Genomic DNA, 11,251 nt, shown 5'->3' with positions numbered 1-11,251 from the left:
ACTTTGTAGTGCGGTGTTCGTTTGGTACCCTCCCATGGAGCGGTTATGGTCGTAGACCCGAAACGGTAAACCGTACAAATTTTCTTATGGATCCAACTTTGGGTGGTGCAGGATCAGTCGAAGTTCTGTACTGGTGATAATATAGTCGCACTTCCATGTGCGACCACCTATCGGGAACACCAAATTTTTCCCAGTCAAAGCCCTATAGTAAGATTCTCGTAAGCGACCGCGACCACTTTTTGAGGTGACGGCATTACAATTTTCATTGTTTTTAACCTCTTACAAGCGACCACTTGACACATGGACTGATCTCCATATATCAATGTTCGCGGCATGTGTAACACTACTCAGAACTTGCGAGGAACTTTAAGTGACAACCTAGCACTGCTCATTGTAACTAGGAAAATGCGTGCAATAAATTCTCTTCGAATAAGTAGATGTGTCAGATCAGACCTGTGCCCGGAAGAGACCCCTTCGCGACCACTAAATCTTGGCCTTTTGGATTGCCGCTTACAGGAGGTTCGACTGTATTGTGAAAGGAGGGTGGCCGAGCGAGAGTAATACAGGGGTTGTAATCGGTGGCTCCTCGCCCGCTCGGCCTGGCGTTGTCTTGGTCCATTAAACTTGAAAGTACTCTATCAGTCCACGGACACTCTACTACTTTTACCAGGTGACGTTGGATCAAGTAGGGGAGGGGGTGTCGGAGAGACGATGCACACTACCCAAGAACTCTGTGTGCGGAGTGTAACATCACTCTTTACAATATAGTGAATCTCGATTCCACTAATCGTAGTGCGGCAGAAAGACTTTTTGGGAGCATCTTTCTACCACGCTTGGTAACCGTTCACGAGTGTGACGGGTGTGACCTGATGCAGAGAACCGAGTGAAAAGAGCTCAAGCTTACTTAAAAAACATTTAGGGGCTTGGCATAGATCTACAGTATCTAGGGTTAAGCACCGATTCGAGATCGGTTACCTTTCGGTTATTGTGATGGGTAACTGAATAAAAACATTCAAAATTACAATCCTCGGCAGCTAGTTGAAACCGATCGATCTCTGCTAACCGGGCGCACGGGATCATTGTCTGTCTTCTGTGTCGATTTGGGTGGCCATTTTGAGCGAGTGTTTGGTCCGGTGTATTTTGTAGACTTTTCCCAGAGCAACAACGCCGACCAAAAACTAACTTGATCAGAATACAACAGACGACACCGGTTAACAAGGGGCTCATTTAGTCCAACCAAATTCGTTGATATAACGTGTGACGTAAGCTATACCATTTGCGACGTCATCGGCTATTTATAGACCCAGTGACGCAAATATGGCTCGAATATTTACTCAGTATGAAGGCCAAATATTGGTTGACATCTGGTAATTCGTTCATCAACATCTAAAATTTAAAAAAGCTGAGTTAAAATAATTACAAGCTCAGAACAGTTTTTTCGGAAGCAAGGAAGGGAAGTCGAAGACTCTGAAAAAAGAAAGACGGGGAAAAAAAACTTTGAAAGTGTCTATCGCACGCGATCCGCGTTCGCGCTTTCACCTGCTCCCTCCTAACGTTCCCAGAATCCTCTGCACTGTACGAGCTTCTCACATGATTCGTTGCTATAAATTTCCAGGGACAGGATCGGAAACGTTCGTTATATCCAGTCATGTAAAGTGCTTTTAAACGGCCGCACTCAGTTCTACAGGTAGGTAAAATTCCTTTTTATACTGAGAAATCTCGTACAGTCTTGTTTTGGGTGTGAACTTTGGTTAGAGTTTCTTGAAAACAGCTTGTACAGGCTTCCGTTCTGTAATCGTATGCTTGCATGCTTCCTCTTTCGTAACTATAATTACAAATCGAAAGAAAATTATAAATATACTTAGATTGAACAGCTTCGAAAGTGAAATGTCTGGCTGCCAAATGTAGGTTGGGAAAAAGTTTTAAGCCGTTGCCAGGAGTAAGCTTGCATACCACCGCTTCTCTGAGTATCACAAACGGGAACAGAAGGATAAACAACTAAACGAAAACAAATTTGGAAGATTCAAAGTTTTTTTGATTTTTTTTAAAATTTAATTCTAAACAGGGTAAACCCGTACCGTCATATTTTGGCATGAAGCATACAATCAAATGACTAAATTTTTGTTTTTTGATTGGTTATGGCAATCGATCTCGTGATTGTCAGGTTAGATTTTCATGTTATCATCGAACATGTACGGTTGGAAGAATCTAAAAGGTTATTCATGTACTCGTGCCTTTGTAGGCAAGGGTTTAGCTGATAAGATTTTGGACTATTGTAAACTGTCATCATCTATGAGGGTGGTATACTAGCATCCTGTGGAACACTTGTAACCAGCACATGAGCAGGATATTTACCATTTTTTCCCAGTAAGACTTCAAAGCTACCTCTGAGCAGAATTTAAACATGTGACAGACGGTCATTACACAACAGCTGACCTAAAGTTGCATTCATTTATAGCCAGCAACGTATCTTCGGCGTGGGACGTACACAGAATGCACCCAAGATTTTGAGTACTAGCACCATGATTGTAAGCTTTATTGTTCAGACAAACTAGATATTGTTCCCTCAGCAGTCTGTTGTGATACCAAATGGCTGTTGAATGTGGTACCAAATGGCTGTTGTATGTGTTGTATGTGGTACCAAATGGCTGTTGTATATGTCATGGGGACCCATGCTTCTGGAATTTCAATTCTTTTCCCTATTGATGTTGTTAGTGTGGATGGCCTTTTTACCCCTTTGGATGCACAGTCGAACCTCTTTATATATTATGGACACCAAGGGGACAGGAATAACTGTCTGTATTATAGAGGTGTCTGTTTTAGAGAAGTAGGCTTTATACGGATTTCGGTCTCTCAGGGACCAAAGAAACTGTACGCAAGAGGAGAGGTGTCTGCATTATAGAGGTGACCGTAAGGAGACGTTCCACTGTACCAGTGTGAGGTACGGTCATTAATAGTTCCAGGGTATGTCCTTTCAAGAAACTAAACATGTTTAGCCCGCAGTTATCCTTGAAGTCTTCATGAAAGTGATCAAAATTAATAATGTAAAGATTTAAAAATTAGGCTCAACTAGGAGAACGTGAGCAAAACATATATCCATGTCTGAATGTAATTAAATTTATTGACATTTTGTTATTCCTTGCTTACAGAATTTAGTAGCAGACTAGTTGAAACATAGCTTATGTAACTATGGCCTCTGGAATAAGCAATCTTCATTTTCTTCCTGTTGTCCTTGGCTGTTTTGCTTTGATTGCCTTCATTACATCGTAAGTGTTTACCCCTTAAATGTGGTCAAACCAAAAAAAATTAATATGAAAAGTGTGATAAGGTTTTTACTTTGGGAGTAACGGACTTGCAAAAAAGTTATCAGCATTGTGCTCTCAAGTAAAAGCGTTGAGCTTTTATGGACTTTTCTAATTTTTTTTGTATGTTTGATTGCAGTAAAGTTTACCCCAGGTTTTGTTGTAAGCTACATGTACATACTAGTTATTTATCACTATAGTTCAGTCACTTTCATTGAGGTGAAAGTGATTGAGGTGCAATCATTTGACATTTCCAATCAGCTGAATTTACAGACAGCATTCATTACTCTGGTCTTCACAGCTGATTGGTTGCCGGTTATAACATACCCCGCTCCCCCACAAATGGTAGTAAAAGTATTCTAGAATGTTGTCTCAAAAGTGTGCAATATGTTATTTAATGTAAACTGTAATAATAATTTTTTTTCATTGACAGATCTTTTCTGATCAATTTTCAAAAAAATAATAAATATGTTTTTGAAAATTGATCAGAAAAGATCTGTCAATAAAAAAAATATATTCAGAAGTTATCACTATGAATACAAATTTTGTATTCTGTGAGAAACTTTCTATGGAAATAGGAAAATATTGTAAAATATGCTTGCTAATAAAAATATTAATAATTCTTGGTACACATTCTTGTATTCTGTGAGAAACTTTCTATGCAAATGGGAAAATATAAAATACTCTTGCTAATGATAAAATATAATTCTTGGTACACATTCTTGTATTCTGTGAGAAACTTTTTATGGAAATGGGAAAATATTATAAAATACTCTTGCTAATGATAAAATATAATTCTTGGTACACATTCTTGTATTCTGTGAGAAACTTTCTATGGAAATGGGAAAATATTATAAAGTACTCTTGCTAATGATAAAATATAATTCTTGGTACACATTCTTACCAATACTATTATATTTCTTATATTTTTCTCTTTAGATATGCCATAGCTGTAAATGAAAGTGATGTAAATGCTCTATGGCCATATATAAGGTAAGTTTGAAAAATTCCATTTACAAACATTAATAATGGGATGTTTAGGAGGTGGCCTCTAATATAACTTACGTAACTAAGCCATGAAAGTACCAGTGACAAAAACTGTTATGCCTCTACTGGTTTCTCATTTTTAATAACTGTGGTGTAGGGAAGCTCAATGAACAAGAACTGTTTTTGTCTTGTTTCAGTGATGCGGGAGCTGATCCACCTCAGAGCTGTATCTTTGGACAGTTTCTTAATATATCGGCTGTGATTGGTACGTAACAGTTGTTTGCAGTTTTTGGTATTGACGTTGTGTAGATCTACCAAGCACTGCTTGCAGTATGTGATTGATTTTGTAGGCTATTTTTCAAGCACAACCAAGGAGTTAACCTTGGGGCTACTCAGATCATGAGATGAAGCTCTTACTCCACCTAGCAGCGAGCTGAGTGGGACTTGAGCCCAACACTTCCGGCGTGAAACTCAATTGTGCAACCTGCCGCAAAAAAGTTAATGAGTCCCCAGATACTAATACCTGGTGTCCCTGTGGTGCAACTAGAGAAATAATGGACCCTGGAATTGTTTCAAAGGTTGTTTCAATGTCTGGCAAGTGTTCTGGTGGCAAGCATGTTTTTTTTTTCTTTCAGTTTTTAAGAGCCAGACAAAATGAAAAAGTTTGACAATGATTTATACTCATACTCAGCATCAGTTAATTTCCTTTGTAATCCCTCCAGTTCACTTGACTTGTAGACTTGAGTAACAGCAAAGGCTTTGTTCTTCTGTGTCACCAAGGAGAAATTTCAGTGCATTGGCTACCAAAGTTTTATGTCATAAAAGGTCATCAATTGAAAAGCTGGTGACTAAATGTGCTCTGAGCCCGAGATAGCAGTAGTTAAAATCTGCAAATTATGACATGGCTGAACGTATTTTTGTTTCTTTTTCATGTTTCACTCGTTTTCCTTTTAAAATATTTTTTTCGACATCTACATACATATCTACATCTATATATTTACTCATAATTTGTGAACTAAATACGAAACTTTTTGTGCATGTTCCTTTGTTTTTTCAGCCTTTATATCTATGTACATCCACTACAAGCATGTCAGGGAGTTCAACGTTACTGATATGCCATTAATACAAAAACTGAACTACTGGTCACTATGGATTGGTGCTTTTACGTGCTTAGGCCTCTCCATCGTTGCTAATTTTCAAGTAAGTTTAATCTTTTTTTTTATTCTTAGATTCCAGCATGCTTTCATGCTGTTGGTAATTTGTACCCATCTTTGTCAAGCATCAATTCTAGAAAGTGGCTTGTGATCACTGTGCACGTGGTAAACTATATGAATGCCATGCTAGACTTGAGATTATACACTGTAGAGCTTTCCAATTATACATGTAGTGACAGTAAAATGTGTTAATATGTACACTTGGTGAAAACTCTAGCATGCACTGTTTCTGTTTCTCTGTTGTCCTTACAAGAGATCGTTTATTTGATGAAGTGCTTGTCTTTAGAAGGGTATATTTTTTCTGTTCAAATAGTCTGTCAGTGTATGGCATAATCAAATGATTGCCATCCAACTTTTTATTGGTAAGCACAGCCTGGAGATAGTGCCAAATTAACTGAGGGGGTGCGTGTCCCTCCCCCATGTTTTGCATCCATGTTATACAGCCTAATAAGGACCTCCCCAGGAGTTTTGGCCCTCTCCCCAGACCCTGCTGTCCAATAAAAAGTAAGATGGCAGCCATTCGATCAAAGCAGACAATCTTGAAAATCACATGGAAAAATAGGGGAACGCAAAAAGGTTCAAACCTTGTCACGTGGTGACCATATGACAATATGCAGTACTACAAGAAAATAAGAACAACAACAACAACAACAGTAATAGATGCCTTTGTTTCAGGTCGTAAATTCCCTGCCAGTGCATATGGTTGGTGCTATTATGGTGTTTGGCTTAGGAATGGTGTACTGTTGGATTCAGGCAATCATCTCACATAAAATGCGATTCCAAGCAACGAGTTCTTCACTAAGTTCTTTCACAAGATTTGCACTTGCTTTTTTAGTGACGGTGTTTTTTATCATTAGTATCCTTTGAATGTTCTTTGCAGTTCTGTCGTGACCACTCTTTATGTTGCATTATTAATTACCGACTATCTTGTAGTTCTGACGAGAGGATTAATAACTAAATGGGAGGTACAAAAACAGTACCAGACAGAAGTTACCTAACAGGGAACACTGTGCTGAACGTGTTCTTAAAGCGTTCTCCTTTGCATTCCCTAAGCGTTCCAGTAACGCGTTCCCTGTTAGGTTACTTCTGCCCAGTACTGTAATAGTCTTTGGATGAAAATGACCTCCCACAGTATATAGTACTCCCATAATATATTTATTACCACCACCGCCACCATCATCATCATCATTATCACCATCATCGTTATCTGCATCACATCATCATTATCATCATATAAAGGGGCCCAGTCTGTCGTAGTGATTTTGCTGTATGCCCGGGGGGGGGGGGGGGGGGGGTACTTCTGATTTCAAGTGACAGGGATGATTGAAGAATTTTTTCGGGTTTGAAATTTTCAATTTCAGGGCTTTTTTTGGGTAGGAAAATTTGGCAAATATTTTTTGGGGTGGCTTGATTTAAGAAGGGATTTTTTTGGATATTCAAAACAATCTGAAGATTCGTGGTAGTGCCTGTGTATCCCAGCTGCATTGTCATTCTGCATAATTTTATTGTCAACAGAAGGTGTCCTTGGGTGTCTCGAGTGTTGATTGTTGAGTCTCGAGATGCGGAAAAGATAACTTCAGATGGTATGATGAATAAACGAACACAAACGTTCAATTTCTAATGCTTTTATTTCCGTGTTATATCATTTAATGCTTTCTGAAAATTTTTAAGGCTCGGAAATTCGGCATGGGATTTTTTTGGGGTTAATTTTTGGTCCAGGGATTTTTTTGGGTTTGTTGGAAGCCCTAGGGATTTTTGGGGGTTTTGATTTTTACCCCCTATTCGATCATGAATCCCCGTCACTTGAAATCCAGAGTACCCCCCCTGGGGCTGTATGTTGGTCAAAACTGCTCAATGTTTGACAAAGTACCTGTTCTCTAACAGGAAACTGCTTTTAGCGCACCAGGAGGAAAATTTATATGCAATTCAGAAATTCTCCAAGGAAAAATAAACTTGAATCAGTTTTTTTGTGATCGCTCCAAAATACACGCTGTCAGGTAAAACTTGGCTGATATTTTTTTCAAGTTGCAATCCATTTCCATCCTAGCTATCCAGCCAAAGATGATTGATTATTTCAATCAATCATTTCAGTGCACTTGTAGGCCTGTTATTATTGACAAATCTGGACCGTTATTTTAATGATTCCTTTGATACAAATATGTTTTGTGGCTATTCAAAGTGACACTAAAAATAGGTGACTCTGCTCCTTTAATTGCAACATTTATACACGTGATACAATAACAGCGTTATCGTCACATAACAAGTGGCACTTATTATAAATTATGGTGGAGGACAGGAGTTTTTCAAGGCTTGAGATGTGCATATGTTGGTGTGTTATAGTCCTTGATGATAACCTTACAGCCCTTGCAGCTGGAAGTGTCAGTGTGAGACAATATAACAAACACAAAAACAGTACCATGTCAAGATATGAACACAAGTGGGAAGAATCAGATAAGGTAAGTCCACTACAGTGGTTATTATAGTGTACAGAATAGAAGAGTTCCATTTGTTGATGGTTTACCAAGTGAGGTTTAGGCTTCCTGCCCCCAAAGCTGATCTTCAGTTGCAAAGCACATGCTATTAATCAATCTCGTACCCAGAGTCCTCAGGCTCTTTGGTCAGTGGTTGGTCATCAGTCTCTCCTGGCAACCAACCGCTGACCAAAGAGCCTGAGGACGCTGGGTACGAGATTGGCTATTAATCAACTTGGGCCAATTAAAGTGTAGAAACAAATTTGACTGTCTAATTTATGAAATGCTTTTTATTCAAGAAATTTTAATTTTGTCTGCCCTTTAATAGATCACAGGCAAGGGTGAATCGTAACACACACAGCTAATATTTTGAACATTTTATTTGCAGGGTTATGGTGCTCATTTGGCAAGCACATTCAGTGAGTGGCTCATGAGTATTTGCTTTCTTTTGTACTTTCTGACGTACTTCAGGGAATTTCAAAAGATCACTGTTCACATTCAAGTTCAACCAAAGAACGCAGAGATCTTTTCTTCTTCGCAGCATGATGAAGCCAGAATAGTAGTCTGAACAGTAGTAAGCTGAGGGGGGTGGGGGGGGGGGAACTTAACTACACTTGTACAGAATAAGAGTTGTTGCTATGGGATTTCTAGTGATTTATCTTGTTATACAGTCAAACCTCCCAGAAGTGACCACCCAAAATGCCTAGATTTTGTGGTCATTTACGAGAGTCGAATCAGAGGGGGTCTTCTCCGGGAACAGGTCAGACACATCTACTTATTTGAAGATAATTTATTGCATGCATTTTCCTATTTACAATACAAGCAGTGCTTGGTTGTCACTGAAAGTTCCTCATAAACTCTGGGTAGCATAGTATTAATACAGCGAACATGGAGATCAGACCATGTTTCAACTAGTAATAATGATAGTAATAACTTTATTTTTAGTGTCAATCTTCTAGCTAGCCTATTATTGGCTTACTAATCGGGGACACTAACAAAAGGTTACTTCGCTTCGCTTCCAAAAGGTTAAAAACAGTGAAAAATTATAAGGAAATAGTAACAATAAAAATACTGGAGAAGTAACAACAAATACCAGGTTGGATTCACTAGAAACCATTTAATGTTATTTTGATCTTGAGTTGAATCGATTTTCTATAGCGGTTCAGCCTCGTCTTTTTCCCTCGCTGGTGAATTAATTACAACCACGCGACCATTGAAAGAAAGAGTAGCAAGGTCTAGCCAAGAATGGCTTTTAGTAAAACCATAGTTAATTAAAGGCAATGGTTTTGAAACCTGACAAACTTCTTTGTTATATGTTTTTGATTGCCTTTTTGGTCTTGACCCTGCACAAACAACAATAGATTTTGAAATGTGTTGGAGCAACTGACCAATGGACACGTTTTTGTTAAGATATTCAAATGTGGTGTGAACGTTAAAACAAAGGATTGTGCAGGGTCGCGACCCTTCCAACATAAATTGCAGCACTATTGTTTTCATGGCAAGGTTTCCTACCCAGTCCCTCAAGTAACTATGGTAAAACCGTTCTGTACATCACGTTTTTTAATTACATTTTCATGTTTTACATGTAAAACAACAACAATAGCAATAAAAATTATTTGCTCTTAACAATTTACAAGCCTTGGTCAAACGGGCTTTATTAATTTTCTTTTTCCAGCCAATATTTACTTGCACAGGGTAGTCCAATTCAGCAGGCTGGATTAAATGAGCCCTGTGTCGTATTAAAGTTAAAAACAGAGATCTTTCTCTAAAAGGTAGCGTAGCGCTCGTTTCCGGCCTTTCCGAGAGCGCGGAAGGGTCGTGAAGGCGTGGAGCACAAACAGGAGGAAAAAATTGTGGTTTTTTGGGCCTTCTCCCGGGAAGCTTGCCTTCACTTCTCTCGCTCCCTTGGAAAAAAAAACGAATTTTAATGTTTTACTCCACAAACAGCACCCCAGAACAGTTGGAACCTAGAGAAAACGGGTCATAACAATTTTTTTCAGAGAGGACCCACCTTGCCTGCGGTAGCGGGGATTATCGAAGACACCACCTATTCCATGAACATTACGGACAAAATCTGGCTTTAAAATTTTGAGATGACACGGAAACTGGTTTAGCTAGCAAGAGTCAGCATTGCTAGATAAACGAGAAAGGTGTGGTTTGAATTTCATTGTCATTTTTTACTGCCAGATAGAGGGGTGGCTGTGCAATAAAGACACCATCATTCGAGGTTGAGGAAGGGGGGGGGGGGGGGGAGGGGGGCAGGCAGAGACCACCACCACCATCTATTTTGTGGTTTGGTGAGTCCTGTTTTGACCACTTCCCTTATTCCTCGATTTCATCTGGCACTCACAAACATAACGAGGACCCGGCTTTGGCCAAAGTTTACATTAAACCACTGTTTCGCGGGACCTAGATTTTGAGTTGGCATTAGTTTTTCTTTGTTTACTAAAACACATTTAATGTAGAAATTACCAGCAGCAACTTTGCCTCGCTTTTTTTTTTAAGCAGAAAACTCTGCTAACAATGTCCGATCCGAGAGACAAATCAGCTTAAGATGTGACGATAAAGGGGCGATAGAGAAGTCCGGAACGTGCCATGATTAAAATGTTCTTTGTAAGTCACGCGATTTTGCGGTTATTTGGCTCTCTGTTCAGGATTTCATCAACAGTATGAAAAGTTAGAACCACTTTGTACAGCATAATAAACAGCACCACAGGAAAGGACTGCTCAGTAGCTTTCATTTGAATGGTTACACTTTAGGATTCCATCCACAGACTCAAAAGTTAGAACCATATTGTACAGCAGAATAAAGAGCACCACTGGAAAACTATACTGCTCAGTAGGTTTCATTCAGATATCGGATAATTTATTTACTCAACTCAACTTTACAGAGGGTACAGACTGGAAATTAAAATATGCAATAAATTCATCAAAAATAACGAAAAAAAATATCAGTTACAAAGGAAGTGAGTTGGGATCATCCAAATAACAGAGGCTAATCTAGTGGATGGTCCCAGTGGAATACAATATCACATACAGCATTTAGTAAAAAGGTCTTTGGAATAAAAAGGTATTCATTTGAATGGTCACACTTTAGGATTGCATCCGCAGACTCTAATGATAGAACCACTCTTAAAACAGCAACATAGGAATAAGACTCGCCTGTTCTATGTTTCCATTGGGATGGCCACACCTATCCAAAGAAGGAAGAAGAACAGAGATTGCTGGCCCCCCGGGGGTACTCCCATAGAAAAGTGACGGGGTGATCAGCGGAAAT

The 11,251-nt window shown here is 39.0% G+C and overlaps 1 protein-coding gene across 1 annotated transcript; it reads left to right on the top strand.

The window, feature by feature from the left end:
- The first annotated feature begins 1,550 nt into the window (after window positions 1–1,550).
- LOC146479412 (DNA damage-regulated autophagy modulator protein 2-like) lies at window positions 1,551–9,197 on the top strand. Its single transcript, XM_085111052.1, has 8 exons — window positions 1,551–1,687; window positions 3,150–3,266; window positions 4,242–4,295; window positions 4,487–4,554; window positions 5,347–5,489; window positions 6,179–6,359; window positions 7,865–7,959; window positions 8,363–9,197. The coding sequence occupies exons 2-8, from the start codon at window positions 3,190–3,192 to the stop codon at window positions 8,540–8,542; spliced, it is 798 nt and encodes a 265-aa protein (XP_084967178.1). The 5' UTR covers window positions 1,551–1,687; window positions 3,150–3,189; the 3' UTR covers window positions 8,543–9,197.
- The last annotated feature ends 2,054 nt before the right edge of the window (window positions 9,198–11,251 follow it).

Source organism: Pavona decussata, unplaced genomic scaffold, assembly GCF_977016875.1.
Source record: "Pavona decussata unplaced genomic scaffold, jaPavDecu1.1 SCAFFOLD_59, whole genome shotgun sequence".
NCBI lineage: Eukaryota > Metazoa > Cnidaria > Anthozoa > Scleractinia > Agariciidae > Pavona > Pavona decussata.
The sequence above is the reverse complement of the archived record's forward strand: the minus strand, read 5'-3'. Positions and strand labels throughout refer to the sequence as shown.

Coding starts and splice junctions, on each gene's coding strand:
- LOC146479412 (XM_085111052.1), top strand. CDS start 3,190: ATGGCCTCTGGAATAAGCAATCTTCATTTTCTTCCTGTTGTCCTTGGC. Junction 4,296..4,486: donor GCTCTATGGCCATATATAAG/GTAAGTTTGAAA, acceptor GTCTTGTTTCAG/TGATGCGGGAGCTGATCCAC. Junction 7,960..8,362: donor AGTGGGAAGAATCAGATAAG/GTAAGTCCACTA, acceptor TTTTATTTGCAG/GGTTATGGTGCTCATTTGGC.